The sequence below is a fragment of the Ambystoma mexicanum genome, chromosome 2q (genome assembly GCF_040938575.1).
Source record: "Ambystoma mexicanum isolate Mex_15411 chromosome 2q, UKY_AmexF1_1, whole genome shotgun sequence".
In the NCBI taxonomy this organism is placed as follows: Eukaryota; Metazoa; Chordata; class Amphibia; order Caudata; family Ambystomatidae; genus Ambystoma; species Ambystoma mexicanum.
Window position 1 is genome coordinate 67,894,203 of NC_090924.1, and position 27,736 is coordinate 67,921,938.

Sequence of the window (27,736 nt, forward strand, 5' to 3'; positions counted from 1 at the left end):
AATACCTTTTAATGAATAACCAGCATACTCTGTAACAAACTTGTGCACCATCATAGTGATTTGCTTGACCCTCCTAATTTTATTCTCAATAAGATACCTGTACCCAATTTTGCAATTAAAGAAGACACCTAGATATTTGTATACCTTGGTGTATTCTACAATACCCCACAAAACTTCTACTTTTACTCTATTGACCTTTTGGCAGGAAAACAGCATGGCCTTGTTTTTTTGCAGATTAATTGTTAGGCCATGTTCTTTTACAAAACAGCCAAGTTCTTCCAACATTGCCTTCGTACCGTCAATAGTGTGATCAATTATCACCAAGTCATCTGCATAAAGCATAGCAGATATTAGTGCTTTTTCAAATTTAGCAGGACATTTGGCTTTAGCAGCAAGGCGTCTGATAAGGTCTGCTAGATAAAGATTGAATAAGAAGGCAGCCAGTAGACAGCCTTGTTTCACTCCTCTATTCACATTAATCGGCTGTGTCAGGCTGCCCTCATTATCTAGACTAATTTGCACAGTGTTGTTATCATGAAGATTAAAAAGTATATCAACAAGCCAACTGGGGCAGGCTAGTTTCAACAGAATTTCCCACAGTTTGGTTTGGTCAACACTGTCAAACGCTGACCTGAAATCAACAAAAATTACATAAACAGACGACCCAGTTTACCCAGTTGATTTGGCGTTGGAAGTTATGGCATCTGCATCTAGAACACGAATATTGTGGGTAGTACTAGTGCCACGTCGGAACCCGGTTTGAAAAGGATGAAGTAGGTGGTTAGTATGGACCCAAGCATTCAAGTGTTCTAAAACAATAGCTGAAAAAACTTTCCCGGTGGAGTCTAAGATTAACAACAGTCGGTAATTTTCAGGAAGAGATCTATTACCCACTTTAAACACCGGAATAAGAATAGCATTCTTCCACGAGTCCGGAATACAATGATCTCGACAAACACTGGTAAACAGCTTGAACAATACATTTCTCCATATAACAGGGTCATATTTCAATACAACGGTGGCAAGTCCATTGGGTCCAGGGGCTCGAGATTTGTTCATTTTAATAATAATGGACTCAATCATTTTGGTGGAAAAGGAGAGAGGCCATTCTCTACAAAAGGGTCTTGGGAAGTTCTTATCTGATCTCTTATACATGGTGTTACTAATGTGGATTGTCCACATTTTCTCTCCTATTGAGTTCAGAATACAAGCTTTATTTTTTTATTTTTTAAAAATAATATTATTGGTTTACATACAAACCTTTAAAATAAATAAAGTACTAAACATTCTTTCCAACTCATTCCTTCACTTTACAATCCTCCTTATTGCTATTACTAAGTCCAACTGTGACGTTCTGGTGTAAGTTTTACAGAAACTCATACCGAGTAGTGAAGATATTGAAAACCAGGAAGTCCCTACTGTATGGCCTTTCCTCTAATGCCTGCACATTTTTTCTTCTTGGTCGCCTAGGAGACGAGCGCGCGTGAAGACGAGAGGGAAGACGACGGTTTGTCCTGGGCGTATTGAGGGAGAAAGAAGAAGAGCTGCGGTGAAAGAAAGTCAGGCTGATAAAATACATGTTAGAAGAACAATAAATACCGGCGGAGTGAGTTGCCGAGACGACGGCGAAGCCTCGTCTATAAACTCCGACGTAGAGTTTATTGACGGAAGGAATCAAGAAGGGAGCACTAAAACTGTACGGGTGACCGTTGTCTCCGTATCATAGAAAGAGCGCCTTGATGGTAAGGTTTTCCCCCCCGATTACCAGAAAAGATAAAAAATAAAAAAAAGGTACGGAAGGGAGTGAAACGAAGAGAGAAGATGCGTTATTAATAGAAGTGGGAAACGCTGGGATGTCGAACAAGGACAGCGCTGTTGCGTCCTTGCTACGAATCTACGAGTCGACAGAGAGGCGAAAAGACTATTTATATTTTTATTTATTGATATAAGTTAAGCACCGTTGTGCCACCCTTTGTTATTTTTTTTTCTCTTTTGTGTGTGGATCTCTCTGATAAAACAAACACGGTCTGCAGGATAACTACGAGCAGCTTAATGTTTGAAGTTTTAAAAACTGAAATACTGCAAAACTCGCTCTACTAGACAAGAGAAGATGAATGTTAATAGCGAATGAGAGAATATTCCGGCGGATGGGGAAGAGATTAAAGGAATGACTCAAGGCAGAGCATATTAGCTACAAAAACAATTAATATATATTAATTACCATTGACCCCAAAATATTGAGGAAACAGAGATTTGAGGTAAAGAATGGAAAACCTAAACAAAGAAAGTAGAGAAGAACAACTCAAAGGAGAAGATAATGGAAAAGAGAAATATATATATATATATATAGGAGTGGAGATAATAAAGACAATTTATAGAGAAACAAGAAGAGGGAAACATTAAGAAGGAGAATGATATGTCTTTAACTGAATTTTGAAACTGTATAAGGAAGGAAACTACAGACTCTTACCTGATCTGTTAACAAAACCTCCATCTGCTTGAAGTTTGAAGTCATCCAGAGAAATTGTATGCTTTTCAGTATCTAGAGAGAAAGAGAAAGTACATAGTAAATTAATAAAAGAATTGGATTCTCGTTGTAATCCAAACAACCTACGTATTGGCTCAGAGTATCATTCATGTCTTAAAGGCCATTCTCACAATTGGTGTCAGAAGTGGGATAGGAGAACGCTATGGAGGACCTTATTAAAACTCTAAGTGAGGGACAACAATTATTACAACAGGCATTACAATTACAGACTCAGCAGGCCCAAGCAGACAGACTAGCATTTCAACAAGCCTTACAAATGCAGCAAGCACAACTGCTTGAGGTTACCACTACCAGGAACAACACTCCAGTACCTACCTCTGTGTTACAAAAATACTCAACAGGAGAAGACCCTGCACATTTTTTTGTGAATTTTGAAAGAATTGCTCGAAATGCACAGTGGCCAGCCGAGAGATGGTGCCATTACATTGCACCATTGATGACCGGGGAAATGCAGGCAGCTTATCAAACAGCCAACCCAACAGGAGACACCACGTATGGAGATATGAAGAAAGTAGTGTTAGAGAGGATGGGGCACGATGAAGAAACGTATCGCATCAAATTCAGAGACATCAAGTTGGGTGGAGAGGAAACTCCTAGACAGTTGTACTACCGAGTTAAAGAACTGGCAGAGAAATGGTTACAACCCACTGTGTCCTCTCCAAATGAAATAACGGAGAGAGTGATATTAGAACAATTTATTGAGGCTCTTCCTGGACCTGTTCAGAGATGGGTTAAACAACACCATAGACTATCTTTAAGGGAAGGAGTAGATGTGGCGTCGGCATATCAAAAGGCTGGACAGGGCCGGATAATGACGTATCCGACAGCTAACAAGTTACATCACCATATGAACAAACCTATGCCTCCATCGAGATGGCCACATTCTATGTTGAAGAAACCTGAAGGAGAAGTTTTACGTTCCCGACCAAACAGTGAGGGTCCTAGCAATTATCGTCCTTTTACATCCACAGTTCGAGGTCCTCAATGTTTTGATTGCGGTGAATGGGGTCATCTTGCTAGGTTCTGTCCAAAGAAAGCAAAGACGGAACCAATGGATGTGGGGGTCTTCGACTCCGTGAAAGAAAATGAATATTTGGAATACCTACCTGGAAAACAACCTCAATACCTGTATACTTGTGATGCGGAAGTGGATGGAAAGCACACAACTGCATTGATCGACTCAGGGAGTCTACAGACAGCTATAACACAAGAGTTGGTAGGTGAAGCTTATCGTTCTTCTGGGGAAATTCCAATACGTTGTGTACATGGGGATGTAAAATCTTACCCGTCAAAGAATATCCAGATTAAGCTAGGCGGGGAGACCATGGGGGTGAAAGCAGCTGTTCTCCCCAATCTACCAAAGCCATTATTAGTTGGGTCCGATATACCTGAGTTACCTAAATTAATACATAAAATTGAGAAGAGCTGGTGGGAAACTGCCCCTTTCTTTGAAGAAGAAATCGACCCCCCAACCAATAAAGCATTTAAGAGTAAAAAGTTAAAGAAACTTCAGAAAGAAGACTGGAAGAGTAAGAATGTACTTCCCATAGCAGTGGACTGGAAGATAGAGGAAGATGGTGATAGTTTCAGGACCGCTCAAGATCTAAACCCCTTACTTCAGTATGCCAGGGAACGAGCTTTGGAAGATCCTAAGGGTCAAGGTCCACATTTCATCAAAGAGAAAGGGTTGTTATACCGAGTGAGTAAATCCCGGACTGGGGATGAGTTGAAGCAACTTGTAGTTCCTCAGAAATATTATCCAACAGTATTAGAAGTCGCTCACATACAAGTTGGGGAGGGACACCTCGGAACAGACAAGACGACTAAGAAAATGTTGGACAGATTTTACTGGCCAGGGGTTTATCAACAAGTATTTAGATTTTGTCAAGCCTGTGAGGACTGCCAGAAGAAGAATAGGGCCAACGTAAAGAAAGCTCCACTACAACCAATGCCCCTAGTACAAGAACCATTCAGCAGAATTGGTATCGACATTGTCGGACCTATTGAACCCACGAGAAGAGGTCATAAATACATCCTCGTTGTGGTAGACTATGCCACTCGCTACCCAGAAGCTTTCCCCTTAAAGGCCACTAATATACAACAGATATGTGACGTATTAATCCCTTTTATAGGTCGAGTGGGGATTCCCCGAGAAATTGTTACAGACCGAGGAACAAACTTTATGTCCAGTGTGATGAAACAAGTCTGCGATACATTAAAGATAGAACATCTGAAGACAGCAGTATACCATCCACAAACGGATGGGTTAGTAGAACGCTATAACCAGACTATCAAGCAGATGATACGGAAAACAACCTCACCAGAAGACAAAGACTGGGACCGAATACTACCGTGGATACTAATGACCCTCAGAAATACTCCACAATCTTCCACAGGCTTCTCACCCTTCGAATTGTTGTTTGGAAGACCCGTGAGGAGTTTGTTAGACGTGTTGAAAGAGAATTGGGAGGAACAACCAGAACAGGAGTTGTCCCTAACTGAATATGCCTCACAACTGCAGGAACGAATAGAAAGACTACGGGTTGTAGCAAGAGATAATCTTCTCCAAGCTCAGTTGAACCAAGAGAAGTATTACAACCAGAAAGCACAACTTCGTACCTTTAAGAAAGGAGATCAGGTTCTAATCTTAATGCCAACATCAGACAACAAGATGTTAGCCAGTTGGAAGGGACCTTTCGAGATCCAAGAAGTTTTGGGACCCTTAACGTATAAAGTGAAGCAACCTGGTAGTAGACTTATGTGTCAGACGTATCATGTGAATTTGCTTAAGAAGTGGATTCCACCAATACAGAACGTCGCTATGATCACTAATGATGTACCATTAGAAGGAAACTTTCCCCAGATAAAAGAGAAAATAGGTGTCGAAGGGTTAAATATCAACATGGAGTTAACGGTACTACAGAAATCTGAGCTGTCTCATCTTTTACAAGATTTTGATGACGTATTCTCTTCTCTTCCAGGAAGAACTAGTCTAACCTACCATCGTATAGAAACTAAACCAGGGTCTATAGTAAGACTCAGACCTTATCGGATACCTGAGTCAAAAGTAAAAGCCATCAACCAGGAAGTTCAAGAAATGCTAGATTTAGGAATCATCGAACCATCATTTAGCGACTGGAGTTCCCCAGTAGTCCTGGTCCCGAAGCCAGATGGTAGTGTAAGATTCTGCATGGACTTTCGGAAATTGAATGAAATTTCTAAATTTGACGCTTATCCGATGTCACGCATCGAAGATCTCTTGAATAATCTAGGGAAGGCCAAGTTCTTGACTACCATCGATCTGACCAAAGGCTATTGGCAGGTACCGTTATCAGCAGCCGACAAAGAGAAAACAGCCTTCGCTACTCCGACCGGACTCTACCAGTTTACGGTATTACCCTTTGGCCTACATGGCGCACCAGCAACCTTTCAGAGGTTGATGAATCATTTGATAAAAGGGCATGAAGGATATGTTGGTGCTTATCTAGACGACATCATTGTATATAGTAAAACCTGGCAAGAACATATGATTCATCTAAGAAAGCTACTCGTAACACTGAAAGAGGCTGGTTTACATGTAAACCCTAAGAAAACCCATATAGCTGAGTTCCATACGAAGTATTTAGGCTATTATGTTGGACAAGGGATAATTAGACCCCAAGAGGAGAAAGTAAAGGCCATCAAAGAGCTGAAGTTCCCAGAAAATCCAAAACAAATACGGGCCTTCCTTGGTTTTGTGGGGTATTACAGAAGATTTATTCCACACTTTTCTACTTTGGCTACTCCACTAACAAATCTGTTGAGGAAACCCTCATTACCAAAGAAGGACTGGCAGAATACTGAAGCTATCGAAGCCTTTAATGCTTTAAAAGAAGCTCTCACCGGTAAGGCAATGTTACAATGCCCTGATTTTGAATCCCCATTTGTTCTTCAGACGGATGCTTCAGGAACGGGACTTGGGGCAGTCCTTCTCCAGAATCAAGGGAACGGCGAAAGACCAGTGCTGTTCATCAGTCGTAAATTATTACCTCACGAACTTAACTACCCAACAATAGAAAAGGAGTGTTTAGCTGTTAAGTGGGCCATTGATGCTCTTAGATACTATCTGCTGGGACGTGAATTTACTCTAATGACGGATCATGCACCGTTGGTATGGTTAGCACGCAACAAAGACTCAAATCAAAGAGTACTAAGGTGGTTCCTTTCCCTCCAGCCCTTCTCTTTTAAAACCGTTCACAAACCTGGGAAGCTGCTGTCACAAGCCGATTATTTATCCAGGGCACAAACCCTTCCCGAACGTAAGGGTTTAGTAGAGGGGGTGTGACGTTCTGGTGTAAGTTTTACAGAAACTCATACCGAGTAGTGAAGATATTGAAAACCAGGAAGTCCCTACTGTATGGCCTTTCCTCTAATGCCTGCAAATTTTTTCTTCTTGGTCGCCTAGGAGACGAGCGCGCGTGAAGACGAGAGGGAAGACGACGGTTTGTCCTGGGCGTATTGAGGGAGAAAGAAGAAGAGCTGCGGTGAAAGAAAGTCAGGCTGATAAAATACATGTTAGAAGAACAATAAATACCGGCGGAGGGAGTTGCCGAGACGACGGCGAAGCCTCGTCTATAAACTCCGACGTAGAGTTTATTGACGGAAGGAATCAAGAAGGGAGCACTAAAACTGTACGGGTGACCGTTGTCTCCGTATCATAGAAAGAGCGCCTTGATGGTAAGGTTTTCCCCCCCGATTACCAGAAAAGATAAAAAAAAAAAAAAAGGTACGGAAGGGAGTAAAACGAAGAGAGAAGATGCGTTATTAATAGAAGTGGGGAAACGCTGGGAAGTCGAACAAGGACAGCGCTGTTGCGTCCTTGATACGAATCTACGAGTCGACAGAGAGGCGAAAAGACTATTTATATTTTTATTTATTGATATAAGTTAAGCACCGTTGTGCCACCCTTTGTTATTTTTTTTTCTCTTTTGTGTGTGGATCTCTCTGATAAAACAAACACGGTCTGCAGGATAACTACGAGCAGCTTAATGTTTGAAGTTTTAAAAACTGAAATACTGCAAAACTCGCTCTACTAGACAAGAGAAGATGAATGTTAATAGCGAATGAGAGAATATTCCGGCGGATGGGGAAGAGATTAAAGGAATGACTCAAGGCAGAGCATATTAGCTACAAAAACAATTAATATATATTAATTACTATTGACCCCAAAATATTGAGGAAAAAAAGATTTGAGGTAAAGAGTGGAAAACCAAAACAAAGAAAGTAGAGAAGAACAACTCAAAGGAGAAGATAATGGAAAAGAGAAATATATATATATATATAGGAGTGGAGATAATAAAGACAATTTATAGAGAAACAAGAAGAGGGAAACATTAAGAAGGAGAATGATATGTCTTTAACTGAATTTTGAAACTGTATAAGGAAGGAAACTACATACTCTTACCTGATCTGTTAACAAAACCTCCATCTGCTTGAAGTTTGAAGTCATCCAGAGAAATTGTATCCTTTTCAGTATCTAGAGAGAAAGAGAAAGTACATAGTAAATTAATAAAAGAATTGGATTCTCGTTGTAATCCAAACAACCTACGTATTGGCTCTGAGTATCATTCATATCTTAAAGGCCATTCTCACACCAACTCACCCATTTATTTGGGTGTTTGGGTATTTCTACCTTATCATCATAGGCTCGTATTTGAAGAATTTCAAAAGAGTCCGAAAAAGAGGTTTTCACATCCTCACTTCGTTCCAAGTACACTTGGGACTAACAGACATTTCTTACATTATTCAAGATTTTCCAAACTGCAGTAGACTCATTTCGTTGAAGGGTATTAAACATGGTCTGCCATTTGGTGTTTAATTTGGACCATTTTCTACGTTTACAACAATTGGTAAATCCATTTTTCAACCGATTTTTCTCATTAGTGATCTCGATGGTCCCCATATTGGATTTTATCAAAAGCCGAAGAGAGCATCGGTATTTACGTTTTACCACCAACAGTTCCCCATCAAAAGATAGATTGAACCTGTTTCCAGTAATAGTTTTAGGACTTCCCTTCACAGAGCCAACATCGCCCGTAATGGCTTTAATCATGCATTCAATCTCATTGCCGCTAAGGCATGTTTATAGACGGACTTGAAAAGGCCATGTAAATTGTGTGACATTATCTTACATTTTTTTATGTTCCACTTAATATTGGTACCCTTATGATTAGTGTAAATATTACCAGTGGAACTCGTTGGTATCTTAATATCCATGCCTAATTCCAACTTAGCACACAGCATTGCATGGTCACTATATTTGTTCTCCACTATTTCAAAGTCACTAACGGAATCAAGCATTTCAGTATTACCCCATATGTAATCAATCGTGGAAGACTTCTTACCGCACGACCATGTATGTTTCCCTGGGGAATCCCCGACTGTTCTACCATTAAGGAAATTAAGTCCCCATTCATTCATATATCTTTTCCATATTTTCCCTTGTGTATTGGACTTAGAACTCAATGCTGTGTTGTTAACAGCCAAATTGTGAAATTTGGCTTTCATGATCATTGTTCCACATTGTGCGTTCATATCTCCTCCTATCAAGATCATAGAGTTGTTAGCATCAGATAGCCAGGTAGTAATAAGTTCATTGATTGTATCGAATATGGCCATGGTTTTACTCCCGCCTGGGGGATCATATACATTAATGATCAACATATTAACAACATGAGATTTTGTTTCAGACCAATAACAACTGCAAGGACATTATCGTTTGTTCTGTGGGTATAAGGGGTTCAGAGTCAAATTCATGGCTGACTCCAATAATTAGACCACCAAATGGCCTTCCCTTAATTCCCTTTTTCGCATGGTTATGGAAGAGAACATGAGAATCTACCAAAAAATTCTTTCAACAGCCAAGTTTCCTGTAAGAGAAATATTTGATGGTTAAGAATACCATTTAAAGAGTGCCTAATAAAATGGGCATGTCCCCTAGTATTCAATGACACAATCTTGCATACTCATGGACAGGATTTTTTCATCTTGTCTGCAAGTTGTTGTACCCAACGTTTTCCAATTTGATTATCTGTGTCCTCTTAAGGAGCCATTTTTTTTTCTGTTCTTCCAACTTCCCGAGATTACATCCCTGACATACATACCACTGGTCTTCCTCAGCGATCTCTAAATCCAAATCATAGCCAAGGAAGTTGAGAGATTCTCCCTGGGCTCTTATTACCTTAGCTGTTGCAGGCAAAACACAGTGCACTCTAGATATTTCCCCAAACTGCCTCCTGATTGGTTCAATAAATTCAAAATCACATGATTTAAACATTCTCAGTTCAGGAATTTCAGCAAATAAAGTTAGTAAAGAGGGTCTGTTAATGGGATTCTTTGTTCTTTTATCTATTTTTTGACTAATTATGACAATCCGTAGGTCAAGATCTTTAACCTCTTTATCACCAAGGTGGGCATACTTGTTCTCCGCACAGACCTTCACCCTTTTACCATCACTTTTCCTTTTTTTATCAGAGTGCGTAGTCACAGAACTGATTGAAGACCCTTCCAGTTTACTTTCTGAATCAGAACTTTCGTCTTCCAATGGTAGTTCTTTTTTCCCATTTGCCTTGTTATTTTGAAGTAACCAGCTTGTTAGCATACCAGTTTTCATTTCCTGTCTTCTTCTTTTCCGATTTGCCCGATTTCAGGCACGCCTCTTATTGATTTTCTGATCTTTACAAGAGGTTGTGGATGAATTCAGAGGATGACAGGGTACAAGCTCATCTTTAATATTTTCGGTTCTTTAATTCCCCTTGGTTGTTTTTTCTTAAGTTGTTCAATTGTCTTAGGCTTTTTTTGAGGACCGTAAGAAACCGGTTTTTCATCGAGTTGATTCAAGCCTTTTACAGGGTCAACAATCACTACCGAGTTTCTGCTTTCATCAATTTCAATAACATCTTGAGCTTCATTGTCAATGACTATGTCCTGATGCGTTGTCTTCACATTTTTCATAAGGATGTTTAAGTATTGACAATGCACCTGAGTCTGGGAGTAAATGTTATCACATAATTTAATCAGGATTTTAAGGGCAAAATGCAACAGGCTCAGTGATGGGGTGGAAATACTAATCGTGGGGGCATTTATATTGTCAGATTCACTAATTTCTCTTGCGGACCCTTCATGATTCAGCGTATTGTTTGATACCTCTTCTTCTCTTCCTGTATTGGGTATTGTTTCAGGTATGTTAGTTGGAGGAAACATAGAAGGGGTACTGGATAATCTGTCAGTTTCTTGTTGTATACTCTGTTCTTTCCCGATACCACCATTATTAAGTCCACATGCCACTTGACTCAAATTGTTATTACTTTGCTCAATAGCACGTTGATTGGATCCACATAGCTGATAACACAAATTCAACAAAGAGTTATCGTCTTATGGCCCAAATGATGGAACAGATGCTACACTCAGGTTACCCAAACCAGCCTTAGCATGTACCTGGACAGTCGTTTTTTGACAGTTTTCAGTATTCGTGGCATTATCGGGTTTGAAAAAATCTGTGATTTGAATGGGAGATCTCCCAGGAAGTATGGTTGATTTCTTAGGTCCATTATTTCTCTCGCCTCTGTCTCCACTATGCGGTGAGTCACTGCACTGTGATGCAGTGTTGGATTTAGCAGTTTTCCCATAGGGCTTGTTTTTAAGTAAATTATAATGTTTACTTCTCCCCTGCGCTTTTCCCGGCATAATAGAAAAGAAGGGAAAGAACCAATCAAGTATAAAATCAGCAGCCGCCCAATGCAGGAAATCACCAAAGCTGCAAGAGTAGCCTAAATACAACAATTTTTAAAAGTAGTAGATATAAATGTGTAAAATTATTTAGAAAAAAAAAACAAGTCCAGGAGGGGGGAAAGGGGGAGACACTCAGGTCTCACAAACCTCAATGGCCCCCGTCCGACACTCTACAACTCAATTCGAAACATGTGTTCGGCTGAGTTTAATCTCGTAAACTCCTTTTCTACGTTACCAACGCAGCTCTCAGCAACCGCGTAACTCCTTCTCCACTGCACCAGCCAGACACAAACCTCTCAGCTGCCGTGGCGGGTCGCAGGATGATCGCAGATCACAGGCACCAATCAGGCGCCCAGCCAGTCAAAGCCACGGGAACAAAAAACGCTTCATCTCTGCGCGGCGCACCCGCGACTTACCTCACACTGCTCACAGGGGCACTGGAGGAGCAGGAGGACTAGAGAAAAGAACCTCTCAACAAGAGCAGCACGATCAGAGTGAAGAGCAAAGACTGTTAAGCCATACCGTACTCTGGCAATCTCTAACGGCCACTTCCGACAATCATACCGTTACAGGTTTTTGGTTGAATTTAGAAGAGTGCCTAATTGCGTGCCCTACCTGAATTTAGAAGTGTGCCTAATATCCTCTCTGTGTAAAGCTGAATTTAGAACTGTGCCTAATTTCCTCTCTGTACAAAAATGAATTTAGAAGTGTGCCTAATAGCGTGCCCTGGTTGAATTTAGAAGAGTGCCTAATTGCGTGCCCTACCTGAATTTAGAAGTGTGCCTAATATCCTCTCTGTATAAAGTTGAATTTAGAACTGTGCGTAATTTCCTCTCTGTGTAAAGTTGAATTTAGAACTGTGCCTAATAGCCTCTCTGTGCAAAGTTGAATTTAGAAGTGTGCCTAATAGCCTCTCTGTACAAAGTTGAAGTTAGAAGTGTGCCTTATAGCGTGCCCTAGTTGAACTGACTAGTGTCCCTAATAGTCTCTCCGTGCATAGTTTAATTTAGAAGAGTGCCTAATTGCGTGCCCTACTTGTATTTAGAAGTGTGCCTAATATCCTCTCTGTGTAAAGCTGATTTTAGAATTATTCCTAATAGCCTCTCTGTGTAAAGTCACATTTAGAATTGTGCCTAATAGCGTGTCCTAGTTGAATTTAGAATTATCCATAATATCCTCTCTAGGCAAAGTTTTATTTAGAAGCGTACCTAATAGCATGCCATAGTCCAACTGTCTAGTATTCCCTAATAGCCTCTCGGTACAAAGCTGAATTTAGAAGTCTGCTTAATAGCGTGCCCTGGTTGAATTTAGAAGGGTGCCCATAATTCACCCTGGTTGAATTTAAAACAGAGCCTAATTTCCGCTCTGTGTAAAGTTGAATTTATAAGTGTACCTAATATCCGCTCTGTGTAAAGTTGAATTTAAAAGTATACCTAATAGCATCTCTGTGCAAAACTTGAAGTTTGAAGCATGCCTAAATATCCCTTCTGTGCAAAGTTTAATTTAGAAGTGTGCCTAATATCATTTCTGTATAATGTAGAATTTAGAAGTGTGCCTAATAGTCTAATATCCCCTCTGTGCAAAATTGAATTTAGAAGTGTGCCTAAATATTCCCTCTGTCCAAAGTTGAATTTAGAATTGTCCATAATATCCTATCTGTGCAAAGCTAAATTTAGAAGTAGACCTAATAGCACACCTTGCCCGAATTTAAAAGTGTGCCTAATAACGTTCCGTAGTTGAATTCAGAAGTGTCTCTAATACCCTCTCTGTGCAAATTGATCTTGGAAGTGTACCTAATATCCTCTCTGTGTATATAATATCTCTCTCTGTGCAAAAGTGTGCCCATTAGCGTTGAGTATTAGTTGAATATAGAATCATCCCTATTATCCTATCTGTACAAAACTCAAATTTAGAAGTGCGCCTAATAGCGCCCCTTGTTTGAATCTAGAAGTGTGCCTAATAGCGTGCCCGATTGAATTTAGAGCTACAATTAGAAATTCCTCCTAAATTGCACTTAAACGTCCACCTAAAAGCATACCTGTGGTGTTGCTAAATTCAATTTCTCTATAATAGTTTACCTGTATTCCAGCTTGCTAGAAGAATGTCTACCCAACAGCGTAACTGTGCTGTAGTTGCAACTAAATAGGCCGTCTAACAGTATATCCTAAGGTGTAGTTACACTTCAAAACGCCCTAATATTTACAGCCTAGTTACAATTAGTACACTAAAACCTAGAATAAGTGAATAATATCACCCTGCTTAGTGGAACTCAGAAACCAAGACTAATCTCACCCAGTGATATAGCCGAACTTATAAAGTCCAACATAAAGTGTAAGTTGCATTTGAAACTACACCTAATAGCACATACTAACCATGAGTGCACCCAACCCACCAGGGTCGTCCGGAAAATGACCACCGTGGACCGACACCACTCTGCGGTCAGCCTTGCCTCCCGTCCCCCCGTTCCTAAATCATCCCACCCTCCTTCACATCCCCTACCCATCCCCTTTCCAAACACCAAGCCAGAGGGGCACGATGGCGAGCCAACCACCCTAAGACCACTACTTTCACAATATAGTGTAAAGAAAAGGATAGAATATACTTTTGTCTGCTGTTGTCTCACAACAATGAAAGCTATTATCTTGCCAGCATAGTTAGGGCCGGGTGAATGCTTTTAGGCAGGGGTCAATGCGATGTTTTCATTTGTGATTCTGAGTCCTGTGAAGTATCTGCTGAACTTAACTACAGCTCGTGAGACTCGTGATTTTATCATCAAATTAATTTCTTCATAGTCCTCAATTTTGTATCAAAAGACACGAATTCAAATTTGATTACAAAGCATATCATTATATCACCACGCTCATGGTTCCAAAAACAGTCAAATAGCTGTCCCGGTGTGCATGCACAGGTGTGAAACCTACAGGGCACGCTTTGCCTGTCCGACTTCCCAGGCAAATAAGATTGGTCCAGTGAGCGACTTGGGAAATGTAGAAAAGCTGCGTTTTTCCACAAACAAAAGGCATGTGTCAAAATCATAAGTACCTACACCTTGGATCTGTCAATGCCAGAGAGCTGGGCTGTGTGACTCTCCACTCCTGCTCCCTGCAATGTCTGTCATTTGCACCTCAAATGCTGCGTGCATGGGTGGTGCCCATGCACCTCCACTGCAAGCCTTCAAATTATCACCTGAGCGAGGCAGAGGCCCTCGGAAGCATGTGCCAGGCCGCTAAATATCTCCTTTTCTTGACAAGAGTGTCAATGTTCTGGATGCAACTCATTTCAAAGCCACAATGTTTCACTAGTTATCTTGTCCAGGTCAGCTAGCAGGCAGTGCATGGGTAGGCATTTGAGGTGAACCACTTCTCGGCAAACCCACGATTGGATGTCTCTCGGCCCAAAGCTTCTTTTTAAAAATTGTTTTATTTATTTTTGATTCACAGAATGTTTTCCAATGGGATTGCGCCATTATAAAACACTTTCATAAATCAGGCCCCAAGTGTTTTGGTTCAGACAAAAATTGTAAAAAACCTTTCACTTATACAAAAAGACAAAGGCAAAATAGTCACACAACAAAGTAAAAGCATTTTTACATACAAAATTTAAAAGGAAAACATCAACATTCATCAGGATTCCCTTCAGTGCTTAAAGCATGCTCACTCCTCGAGTAAGGAAGTGAAGGGTCAGTATGCACCATTATAGTAGCAAGATTTTCTTCAATAACAAGGCAAGGAAGCCACATAAGGCCAAAATCAGCAACTGTCCCTGACCAGCCATCAAACTGGTCCAGGTGAATTCATTAACAGTTTCTATCCCTAGATGAGCGGCTCCTTCCTTTTGCAATGCTGGACAATCAGCTAGCAGGTGCTTAATGGTTTCTTTAATGAGAGTGTTTTTACAAAATCTGCAACTCTGGCCGCTGTTGCCCAGTCCCCACTTACTAGTAGTAGGGATTACTTTCCAAAGTAGGGATCTGATTTAACCTAAAACGCAGGTAAATAGTCCTACATTTAGCTTTTCCTTCTTGCTAACTTTTAGATCTCTCCTCTGTGTCAGTGCTGGGTTATTTCCTGGGTCTTACAGAGAATCCCCTTTCTGAAATCCTACTGCATTCGGGCACACTTAGTTGACTTTCGCTATGCTGTCTCTATAGCGCTTTAGCATCCTGGGTATTGTATTTGTGGGTTTTGCTCCTGCACAAAGCAACTTTCTGCATTCTCCTTACGCTCAACTTCTGTGACTAGGCGATTTGAGACCACTTTCACCAACCTCTCTGGAGGGCCATATTTAGGTAGTGTCTGTTGTCTTGTAGTTTCTCTTAATTTTGACCCTGGCCCTACTTTGAAGGGTAGAGCCATGACAGTTTTTATTGGTGTCTGAGCTAAACTTCCTGGCTCTGTTTTTTCTTTATATCTATAATGGGTCTTCTCTGATTTCTAATGCCATTGGAGGATCAGTGTTGATATGCGCCTCTTCCTGTCATCAACTGAAATGGAGAGGACTCCTGTGATAGATTTGGGTGCAAACCAATGTGCTTCCATGACTTTCATGGCTGTCTCCTGGGAGTCCTTCTTGGGGGCTGTAGTCAGTTTTTGGCTCCACATAATAAACCTGTTTATCTTTTCCACTTGCCCATTGGCCTGAAGATAGAATAAAGCTGCCCTGCTCTGTGTGACGCTGTTGGCTGCTAAAAACATGCTCATCTCTGCAGAGACCAACCTTTCTTTGAAGGCAATGATGACTATGGATGTGGTGACGGCAGAAGCAAACTTGGTCTATCCGTTTAGAGAAACAGTCCCCCAAAACAACTCTGAAGTGATGTTCCTCCCCAATGTTCTCGAGTGAGCCTATAAAGTCCACCACAACATTTTAGTGCCATGCTGATGGTGATTCAATGTTTTGGAAGGGGACCGGTCTCTTCTGCAGCCTGTTGTCACTTTGTAGACCTTTGTGGCACTCCTAGAGACATCCTGGTCAAAATGCCTCTCCTGTCTTTCTCTTATTGAGAGTACACCCCAAGTGTCCTGTGTGGCCTTGATTGATTTTTGTGCTTCTCATGGTGCCTGTGGGTACAACCTTGTCTCCCCTAAACATGTCGTTCATGACAAAGAGTTCTGGGGCTACTGGGGGGGGGGATCTGCTTGCCTGGCCACCCATGTATCGCTATGCGCCATTCTGATGTTTCCCACACTTGTATTCTCACCTGCAAGTAGCCATCTTCGCACATCTCTGAGAATGTGGCTATGACTCTTTCATTCTTAAGAATGTGTAAGCAGGTCACAGAGGACCAGGTTGCCTCGGCATGCAGTTAGCATTTCCAGACCTCCAGCCAGGCTTAACTCTTGCAGCTTGGTGCCGAGCCTCGCCATTCTTGGTGGGAATGTCTAAGTGCCACTCGGACTGAGCAACTTGAACAGGGACTTATGGTTTTACAAAGGTGAAACTTTCTTCCCCATGTGGATGTGCAGAGATATGTCATCGGCCACACACAAACTGTTCCTTTTCTATCACAACGTCATTTGCCTCCACCGCTGATAGGGTCCAGGGTGCAAATGACAGAATGTTCATCTTACAGTTTTTGTATGAGAATGGTCCAAAACCAAACTATGTACAGTGGTGTCAACAGTAATAGGTTCCGAGCCTATGGTCGAAAGGTTGCAGGCATGAGGCTAGACAAATGCTCTTTGATAGTTAAGCAGGCAGCATCGCTTTGGGTGTGGCCCCTTGCAAATTCTTGTTATTTCTTAAGAAGAATTCGTGGCAGCTCTGTCATCTCTGAGAAAGTGGCATACTATTTTGATAGGCTTAAGACTATTTTAGTTCCTCTTGGTTGCTTGAAGCTAGGGCATTGGTGATTGTTCTTAGTGGGCTTTGATTTGGCTTGATGCCTTTGACAGATATGGAATTTTTATTTTTTATTTTATTATTTAAAGCGCGGACCTAGCTCGAGAGGTAGGTAGCCGGCGCATATGCAATAACCTAGATAGTATACTTTGTCTTGTCCCTGCTGAGTGCAACCTCTGAAGGATGGGGTCCAGAGTAGTATTAGTAGTCCTCATTCGACACCCAGTATATATATATATTAGTATGTTGTCCTGAAAGTAGGCAACATTTCGGAAATCAACAAGTAGCAAGTCCATCCTCGCCCTAAAGACTTTGGCTGTGGAATGGAACCCAAAATCCATGCGCGTATATATACCTGAATGTTCTGAAGCGTGCTATGAATGACGTGAGGGATTTAGAAGAGTCATGGAGCTTTGTCTGATGATATTGATCCCTTAAGTTGTGCTTGATGAATATTTTTGTGTCTCATGGAATTTAGATGAGCTTGGAGATGCTGTTCTGTGGAAATCTGTCTCTCGCTATTTCTTTGTTGAGGCTGCACAGGTCTACACAAAGACGTAGTTGTTGCAATTACTGTTTTTTAGTGAACACTATTGGGCTCAGCCATTCAGTTACCTCCACAACCTCTGTGGTTCCTTTGTGTAAAAGTTTATTTACTAGACTCTTGGGGTCCTTCTCTTGCTGTGGCAGGAGTGACCTTACTTTGCGTTTGACAGGAACTGCTCCTGGGCAGAGCTCGATTGTGTGCTTAGATATCCTAATCCTTGTAGCCCGGCATTTGGGAAAACACTTTCCTGTGATTGTCGAGGATAGTTTCCAGGATTTCAATTTGTATGGGCAGTTGGTATCTAGGACAATTTCACATTTTACTTGGTCATACTACCAGTTTGGCAGGTCCATCTTCGGCCAACTATATGCACATTCATATGTATTGCCTTTGTAGTTTATGTGGAACCTCTTACTCTTGATCCACTGTAGATTTTGGGGTCAAAGTGTTTTTTCTTGTACAGTGTCTCTGCTGACCATTTCCTTGTATGTCAGGAGTGAAATAACAGTAAGATTAGAAACCAGAGTCAAGCATTAATCAGACATATTTGTCATCTACCTGCACCAAGTGGTGTGGTTTGGTCAGCTTTCTTTATTTTTAATTCCGGTGTGCACTGGACAATACGTTTTGCCATTATCAACAGAGCAGTCATGGGTTTCCTGCCTGAGAGGGCCTTGACAAAATTGCAAAGTCTTTTGTCGGCACACTGTAATTTCCTAATCACATGACGAATTGTTTTTCTGGCTTGCCATCTAGTAGCTTTGTGACAAAGTCAGTAATCTGAGTCTGAGGTGGAAGGCCTACCAGGGTGGAAGCCAGAGCCAGTCCTACCCAACAGGGAGGAAGGTGGCAGTAGGGAGGAGCCCAATTCATGTCCCTTCCCCATGTGCCTGTGTGTATTTGTTAGGTGGAGTTTAATGTTCCAGATCGATGTCCACAGATGCTTGGGATCCTCTAGTTGAATAAATATCAAATGATTATTTTCTTTTCAAGTGATGATGAAAGGGTGTTGTTACTGTGGCTGAGAAGACCGTTGCCTGCCAGTCTATTACCCTGAAAGCAGTATATGTAATGGACAATTACTGTACAATGCCAGAGTCCTGCTATGGAAGTGTGTAAGTGTACAGCATGAGGTTATTGGCATTCTCTAATACCTGCGCACACATGCCCTCCATACATACATACTTTTATTTTATTTATTTTGCATTTTTAAAGCGCTCACACAGCCCGCGGGCATCGAGGCGCTCTTACAGGAATTCTTTGTTTTGTTAGTTGCGTGGTTGTTTGTCTTAGTTGCGTATTAATGACGCGCTTAAATACCCAGAGGTTTCTAAGCGTGGACGCGGGGCTCGAACCCGTGTAGCTTCGTGTCGTCTTGCCAAGGCAAGCACTTTGCAGCTGAGCTATACTACATGATGTTGCAATAGAGCTAAAACCTCTGTATACCATTTACATTATTAAGCTAGTGGTTCAGTGAAAATGGCCACCAGTTCAACTCTGAGCATATGATTTGCTTATTTGTATACTGCACAAAGCTCAGAGTGGCTTTCGCTGTGCAGACGATCGGGATGTGGACAGTACACAAAATCAGGAGTTTGAAAGAGGATTGGTTTTAAATGTTTCTGAAAGGTAAGGAGATAGTCCATACATAAAGTCTGGTAGGTATTCCTGAGTTTAACGATTCAGACTGGGAAGGAGTGCCCCAGCCCCCAGGGCATATGGTTCACTTAAAACAAGGGTCTGAAATCAGATTTTTGCCTGAGCAGAGAATTTCCTTAGATGATACCATTTTACCCTATCTCCAAGTTGGGCAGGTTCAGGGCCACACTATGCTTTGTGCGCCAAGGTGAGAGCCTTAATTGTAACTCGAGCTCAGACAGGCAGTCAGTGGTGCCTCTTTAAGGCAAAGCAGGGGTCCGCCAGCGGGAGATGGGGGTAGGGGGGCTATCCTGGCAGCCATCATTTGTATAACATGCAGGTGCCTAATGGGCACTCACCAACAACACATTGCAATGGTTGAATCCGGCCTGATAATTGCTTGAATGGTAGCAAAATTTGTCTCTCAGCCTCCCGGGGAAGGAGGATGAGGTTTTTGGTAGTATGGTGCCTGGGTCAACAAATGTTACAGGGTGCCGGGTAAGGTCATACATCAACTCTAGAGTACAGTAGATTTGGAAATAAGCAGATGACATGCTTTGATTTAATATAGTTATGTCAGGAGAGGAAGCGCCTGAATCTGACATGCACATGAGGCTTGACAAGGATGGACTGGCCTTAGACTGGGATTAGATGGAAATGGCCTAACTGAAGTAAGAGAGTGGTCAGGGTTTTTCTTGGAATGATGGCTTGGAGAAGGGTGGGATAGCATCTTCAATTCTTTTTGCGCATTTCTCCAAGTGTTATTATTGTGCTAGCACTGTTAAAAAGCAAGTGGAAGCTGCTTGGACATCCTAAGTATAATGCTAAACTGTGCTCTCCAAGGCAATGAAGCACCCACGGTGTGAAAAGGAAGCTAGATTAAAATCAAACACGGGCATAGCCAGTCACTGCTTAATCTACTTGATGAAAAAACCCTTTTAGGTCATTCCAGTAAAGTGAGGCACCCGTCTCAAAGATGTCCTTGCTAAGTTGAAGAACAAGAAAGCCTGGACTGGAGAGGAATGAAAAATAATGCAAAGACAACATAACTTTTTGTGCCTATAAAGTGGGGCTTTCGCACTATTTGCAGGAGAAAGATACGGGGGCAAGAAGGACCTACGGAGCATAGGGGCTGGCAAAACCAGCAGTAGGAGTTAGAAACTTATTCAAAATAAGACTTTAATAAGCTCAATAAAACTGTAGGATATTTTGTGTAGATTTGGGGTCTGGCAGTATTTTCTTACCGCCAAATAGGAGTGGTAATTTGGTGATGACTTATCCTCGCATTTAGATTGGGTTTGGCCTTACCTCCTTTTTAGTGAACATGTCTTGTTACACTATATGGGATAATTTAGTAGTATACACTATTGGTGGTAATTTCTGGTGGTAAATTACTTAGTGGTAAATTACGTAGCGGTGAGCATAACTTTCCTGTTTTATTTATGGCCCCATCATACACAAAACCTTCCTTATTCTTATAATGTTCTTGTGATCTATAGAGAGCCTTGGACCTAAATTCAGAAATACCACAATTTCATATAGAGCATTATCAATTATCTGTGGTATTATCACTGATTTATATACATCAGTGAACTATGCTTGCATAGGCCTCATTACAGATTCATTACTGGTTCATGGACCCTCAGTAATCTATATTTTGTATTAGATTCCACACAGACACCATGCACTGGGTGAACACACACACACAACTATTTATCACTGCTAAATCTATCTATTCCATCTGCATGGGAAACATGACAAATGTACTACCTAAAAAAAATCTTCCCCGTGTCATAAAATATTATTCCAAAGGCATTCAGAAAAGAGAAAAACAAAACTCTATACACATTCTGCTTTTATATTGTGTGTATTAGAAACAATTGCAATTCAAAATAACATCTTACCAATCACAGCGTTTTGTTCTCTGTAATAAGAAACAAGAATAAAAAGCAATACAAACAGAGCAATATTCACTTTGCAACATTATCATATGACAAATTAAATACATGGGATTTCTTTTACTTTGCCATCCTAACTGCCTAGCATTTTTTTAGAACACATTCACCAAGCAATCGCATAAAAAAAACTCACTTAGAGCTGGGCTGCTTACCAAAACATTTGTGGTTTTCTCCCCCAGGTGATTTCCCTCAGAAGAGCGGCCCGGTCAACAGGGGTGGCCTTCGTAATCTCGGTGTCTAAAGTGTGTGTGGCGAGAACATAGGGTTCTCAAGCCAATGTTAAGACACCAAGATCATCCGTCTCTGCAGCTCAGCAAAAGCGATCTGAACTTTTTCTGTCAGACTTTCCCCAGCAGAACTCTGTTGCTTACATGACCTATCTGCAGATATACTTCCTACCATTCATATTAGCAGAAATGTATTATGTTAACACCCTCATTTCACTAACAATGGTAGTTTCAGATTATAATAACTGTTTCTTTTTCGATTTCCTGCTGCCTTCCTGCCTTATGCTTTCAGCACAGCAAGAGAAAATAAGAGAGAAAAATGCACGTTTAAAAAACGAATTTCAAGACATGTGCCTCCACCTCACTTTATACATGGGACTACATTATAATGTTAATGAGTTAGCACTAGTGATTAGTACTTGTTAATTAAGTCAGTCAGTTAGATAAATAATGTAGTCTTGAGGCATTCCTTGAGGCATTTCAAGGAAGTGAACGGATAAAAAAATAAATCTGGTGCACTTTTAAACCTGCAGCCTGTACTCCTCTGCATACTCATACATTATGCTAGCAACATAGGACTGGCTAAATGTGTATGTCACATTATTGCTGTCAATAGAATGCTATCACATTCAGTGAGGCGCTATACTTCAAAGCACTATACTTCAAAGCACTATACATTATACTACATTATCCCTCCTTTTCTGACAATTTGGCAGTGGTCCAACCCACAATTGGAAGAAACCCAACTTGCGCTCCTTTTTGTTTTTTCATCATAGCAACTCAACAAAATGAATATTCACACTTTTCACAATAAATCACTGTTTAACTACCATAAAATCAAAATTCATCTTAAATGAGTCCATCAGTTCTTATTTTACATATTTCTTCCCAACTGTGGTGTCCATAGTCCAGGTTTTGTTTTTATACTTGAAGTCAATCATAAAACAATAAAATAAAATAAATAATTAAAACAAACAATTAACATAACAGATTAAAATAATTAATTAAAATAATAAAGATGTGGAACTCCAGACTTGCAGGATCCATCCGAATTCATGCACCCACAACGCTGCAAGTTCATTGTTCCTCTACTGTTGTCCACCTCTGAGAAGTCCCGACCATCACATCATCTGGTTCATTTGGAGCATTCTTCCATCCTGGCACTCCTGGATGCTTTTTCCAAAGGAGTCATCTCTTTTGGCATCCCGGTTACTTTGTCTTCACCTCCATCCGGAGGCAGGCATCACTTGATCTTCATCCCGTGAACTCCAGGACTCCATCACCTCCCGTGTCCTATGGTCCTGTGACCTCCAACCTCAAAAGACACATTAAGGTTCTAAATCAAATAGAAAAAAAACAGATTAAGTACATAGCACAATACTAATTTCACCCTTGTACCAAAAAAAAAATATATACATTTTCAAAAATATTTTGCCCTTTTTCTTTCGCTTTCTGAAATTAAGCAAATATTAAAGAGAAAATAAACATACATAAAGCATCATTGATCATTTATCATATTTCAACTTTGTAAAAATAATTTCATTAGTTTCAGCCTTCTTTTAATGATCATCACATATAGGGCCTCATTACGACCTCGGCGGTAGCCATGCCACTATTGGCGTCATGGCTGCTGCCGAAATCGCGTCCGGGTCCTCAGAATGAGGAATTAACGGGCCATTCCGAGTTAGGAAGGCCCGGTAATTCCTCCCTCCAAGGACCCGGACCCGGACCCGGTCCTTCCCCATTCCCATTTCAGCCCTTGTAGGGCTGAATGGGAATGGGAGAGGGAGCAAACAACGGGCCATTACGAGTTGACCTGTTGTTTGCTCCCTCTTCCCTTCGCGGGACCCGGTAAGCACGCCTGGTTTGACCAGGCGTTGCTTCCTGGGTCCCGCGAGGGGACCTCGTAATGAGGCAGTACGTGGTAAACGGCGCAGGCACCTTTTACGGCGCCGTTTACCCCGTACCGCCAGGGTCGTAATGAGGCCCATAGTCTTTTTATTCACATCTATTCCATTACAACAATCACTTCTATTTTTATTTCTCTGTTATTGGGCCCTATAAATAGACTTATGTGTTTTCTTTCATGTATTTAAGGGACATGATCTGTTTCTAAATGCTCAAGCCTCTTTACTTCATGCTTCGGGTGCCAGGGCTTAATTTGATTAACATGAACAAATTGCTCTGTTACCGGTTCACCTTCAGTTTTTAAAATGTTATAAACTACTGGAGATACCTTATCTATAATTTGAAATGGCCCCTGCCAGGCTTAAAGAACTTTGGAATTTTTCTGTTTACCTTTTCCAAAATGAAATTTATACACCTGATCCCCCACACTATACTCTTTCACCGATGTCTTTTTATCATAATATGAATTTGCACTGTCAGCAGCCCTTTCCAAATTCCGCTGCGCAAAAGCAAATGCATGTTGTAAATGCTTCCTCAGTTCTTCCATATATTCATGAACTGTAGATATGCACTTACAAGTGTCTTCTCATGTTTCCTGTATAGCAGGTGTTACGGCAACACCATTTTCCTACCTGTCAATACTTCATGAGGGCTGATGCCTGTGGCTTTGGCAGGAGTTGATCTGATTGCCATCAAAACCAGAGGTAAACGTAAATCCCAGCTGGAACCTGCTTCTGCTACAAACTTCTTTAATATATCCACAACAGATCTATTACAGCGTTCAATTCCACCAGAAGAGGCGTGTCTATATGCAATATGTAGCTTTCTTTTCACTCCCAGTATTTGCCACACCTTACTCATTAAAGCGCTTGCGAAATGACTTCCTCTGTCTGATTCTATTCTTTGTGGTAACCCAAATCTTGAAAATATATGATTTACCAGTAACATAGCTGCTGTTTGCGCACTACAATCTGGTGCAGGAATACACTCCATCCATTTTGACATTAAACAAACCACACTCAAAATATAACGGTTCCCCCTGCTCGACCTTTTTACAGGCCCTACATAGTCTATTTGCAAATCTGACCATGGAAGAGTTAAGCCTCTTTTCATTAATGGTGAATCTGAAACTGGTATTGGGCAAAGAAGAAGGCCCAATGGGCCTGACGGCTGTTCCTGCATTCCAGGGCCTGTAATACTTGGAGATTTCGATGGTCCATGCGAACCTGAACAGGATTTTTACCTCCTAGAAGTAAATGACGCCACTCGGTGAAGGCTTGACGGATGGCTAGCAGTTCCTTTTCTAAAACCGAGTAATGAGTTTCACTGGGGGTCAATGTCCGTGAAAGATAGGCAACAGGGTGTTCCAGTCCGTCATCGAGTTCCTGTTTCAGTACTGCTCTGATGGCATAGTTAGAGGCGTCTGTTTCCATTAGGAAGGGTTGATTTATATCAGGTTGAGCCAGGATGGGGGCTTGTGTAAACTCTGTTTTCAAGCGTTGGAAGGCCTTCTCCTGGGCAGATGTCCAATGAAAGGGAGTATCTTTCTTCAACAAGGCAATTATCAAGTGAACAATCTCGGAGAAGGATGGTATGAACTTTCAATAGAAATTAGCTAGGCCCCGGAAAGACTGGATCTGTTTTACAATGGTCGGAGTTAGCCAGGATAGTATGGCTTTAAGCTTAGATTGATCCATTCCTATGCCATCTGGGCAAAGGACAAATCCTAGATAGTGGACGATGGAAACATGAAAATGGCACTTCTCGGGTTTTGCTAGAAGCTTGTGCTCACGTAGTCGTTGTAGTACTGCCTTAACATGTCCTTCATGCTTGAGAGGGTCCTTAGAGAATACCAGAATATCGTCCAGGTAGACGATGACGAAGAGAAACAGCATATCCGAAAACACCCGTTCCATAAAGCGTTGGAAGATCGCCGGAGCATTAGTATTCACAGTGACCAAAGGGTGTTCTGAAGGCTGTCTTCCATTTGTCTCCTTCCCTAATACGGATCAGATGGTAGGCACCCCTGAGATCCAATTCGGCGAATATTACGGCTCCTCTTACGGCTTCCAGGATGTCTGAGATCAGGGGTAACGGGTAACGATCCTTAAGGGTAAACTGATTAAGACCTCGATAATCAAGGCAAGGTCTGAGCTCTTTGTTATCTTTCTTAGGAACAAGAAATAGTGAAGCTCCGGCTGGAGATTCGGATGGGCGTATGGTTCTGTTTTCTAGGTTAGTATCTAGGTATTCACGAAGGGACCTTTTCTCGGGTTCAGACAGAATAAACATCCTTCCAAAGGGAATCACAGCTGAAGGTTCGGTTTCAATAGCACAGTCTTCTGGCCTCAGGGGTGGTAAGGCTTGAACAATAGCAGAAGAGAACACATCGCTGTACTCCTGGTAGGCTTTAGGAACCTGGACGATGCTGGAGACCGTGAGAGGACCTTGCTGGGTTGTTGAACGTTCTTCCGATGGTGTTGGAGAAGGATCCAGGAGTAGACAATGAGACATGCAAAATTCAGAACCTAGGAACAAGGAACCTGCTGTCCAAGTGATGAATGGATTGTGTTTTTGTAGCCAGGGCATTCCCAATAGCATTGGGTAATGGGCAGATTTTATGACGTCAAACTTTATCTTATCTCGATGATGGTTTATTGCAAGCTCAATTTCCTTGGTCTGAAGGGTTATAGGTCCAGAAGAGAGAGGCCTGCGATCAATTGCTTCTACGGGTTTCAAGATTGTCCGGGATTCGTAGGGAATATGATGTTTAAGGACCCATTCTTGATCTATGAATATTCCCATAGCCCCACAGTCCACTAATGCCAGAATGGGGTAGGTTTCCTTCTTGGTTGATGATAGAAAGGCCTGCAAAATTACCAGAGAGTTTTGTCCAGGAAAGTTCAAGGATGGTATAGATGTGGAGCCTACATCTCTCTCCTGAAACTGAGCTCCATCTAGGATCGGGAGCTGGCGTTTCCCGAACGCCGGGGAGGGGCTATTGGACATTCCCTGACTAAATGCTTGTCCGAGGCACAGTACATGCATAAGCCAGTATGGATCCTTCCCAACCTTTCCTGGGGGGATATGGGTCCACAGAAGGCCCCTAGTTGCATGGGTTCGGGTTCATTTGTGGGGACAGAAGGATCTTCGGATTTCAAGGAGGTCTCTAAGGGGTTCTTCTGGAGGGGTGACTTGGTCTTCCTTTTCTCTGCCTTCCTTTCCTCGATGCGAAAATCAATCTGTAGAACAAGATCCATAAGTGCCTGATAAGAACTTGGACGTGCCACCCTGGATAATTAATCCTTGATGTCTTCATTTAGGCCTCTTCGAAAGAGAGTGAAGCAAGCTTCACAAGGCCAACCCGCTTCTTTAGCCAGTTGCTTGAATCGAGTCACATAAGTGAGCATGTCCTGAGAGCATTGCTGGAAATCGAGTAAACGTTCTTGAGCACTAAAGACCTGTTCTGGGCGGTCAAAAATGGTTTTAAGTGCTTGGATGAATCCGTCATAATCATCCAAAAGGGCATCTCCGGAATTAACTAATGGTGTGGCCCAGGCTAATGCGTTCCCGGAAAGGTGTGAAATAATAAAGCCCACTTTAGCCCTGGGGGTAGAAAAATAATAAGGTTTAAAGGTAAAGTGGACCAAACAAGAATCCAGGAATCCACGGAGGGTTTTTGCAGAGCCATCATATTTTTCGACAATGCCGCCCAATAGCACACTGTCCTTTGTGGCAGAGTCGCGGGATAGTACCAATTGTTTTAATGCAGCGTTCTCAGCTTTCAGGTTTTGTACTTCGGTGGTTAGTTCTTGCATGCCGCGCATAAGATCCTGGATGGCCGCCTCCATGTCTGTATCGACTTCAGTCAGGTGGCGTCTCAATCTGTCACACGTTTCCCCCTTTCTCACCTGTTTTTGTTGCCTGATGACTTCTTTAGGAGGAGTCTTCTTTCATATGGTTCGGGCCTTATACAAACCCGCTCGGCCGTCCTCGGCTTCCAGTGTTCGTTCAGCTTCGATGTCCGGGATCAAGGGGAAACTCCAGGAGACTCAAGAAAGGGATAAGAAGCACGCGGAGGCGGTGCAAGGATTCCGGGAAGGCTGGATAAGAAGGAGGAAAGGTAGATTGGAAGAAGGGTTTCCTGGAACCAGGAAACAACAGAATAGTACAAGGAAGAGTACGGAGCACACGTCCGGTCACAGCTAGCAGCAGCGTTGTGACGCGCAGGGCAGCGGGGGAGTGGTCTCTTTATAGAGCACGCTGTGCAGAACGCGAAGACTGGTGAGCGGCGTTCTGG

General features: G+C 41.8%; 1 protein-coding gene across 6 annotated transcripts in view; it reads left to right on the top strand.

Moving 5' to 3' along the window:
* Positions 1–27,736, top strand: part of LOC138569149 (uncharacterized) — a 167,355-nt gene that overhangs the window by 41,459 nt on the left and 98,160 nt on the right. Inside the window, exons 2-3 of one of the 6 annotated variants that reach the window (XR_011303151.1) lie at positions 1,471–3,764; positions 6,993–8,134. The exons of 4 other annotated variants lie outside the window; for them this stretch is intronic. Coding sequence is in view for 1 of the 2 variants with exons in the window: in XM_069646864.1 (XP_069502965.1) it covers positions 3,873–6,872 (3,000 nt within the window). In the remaining variant the exon portion in view is untranslated. One more of the 6 variants, XM_069646864.1, reaches the window with a different exon arrangement.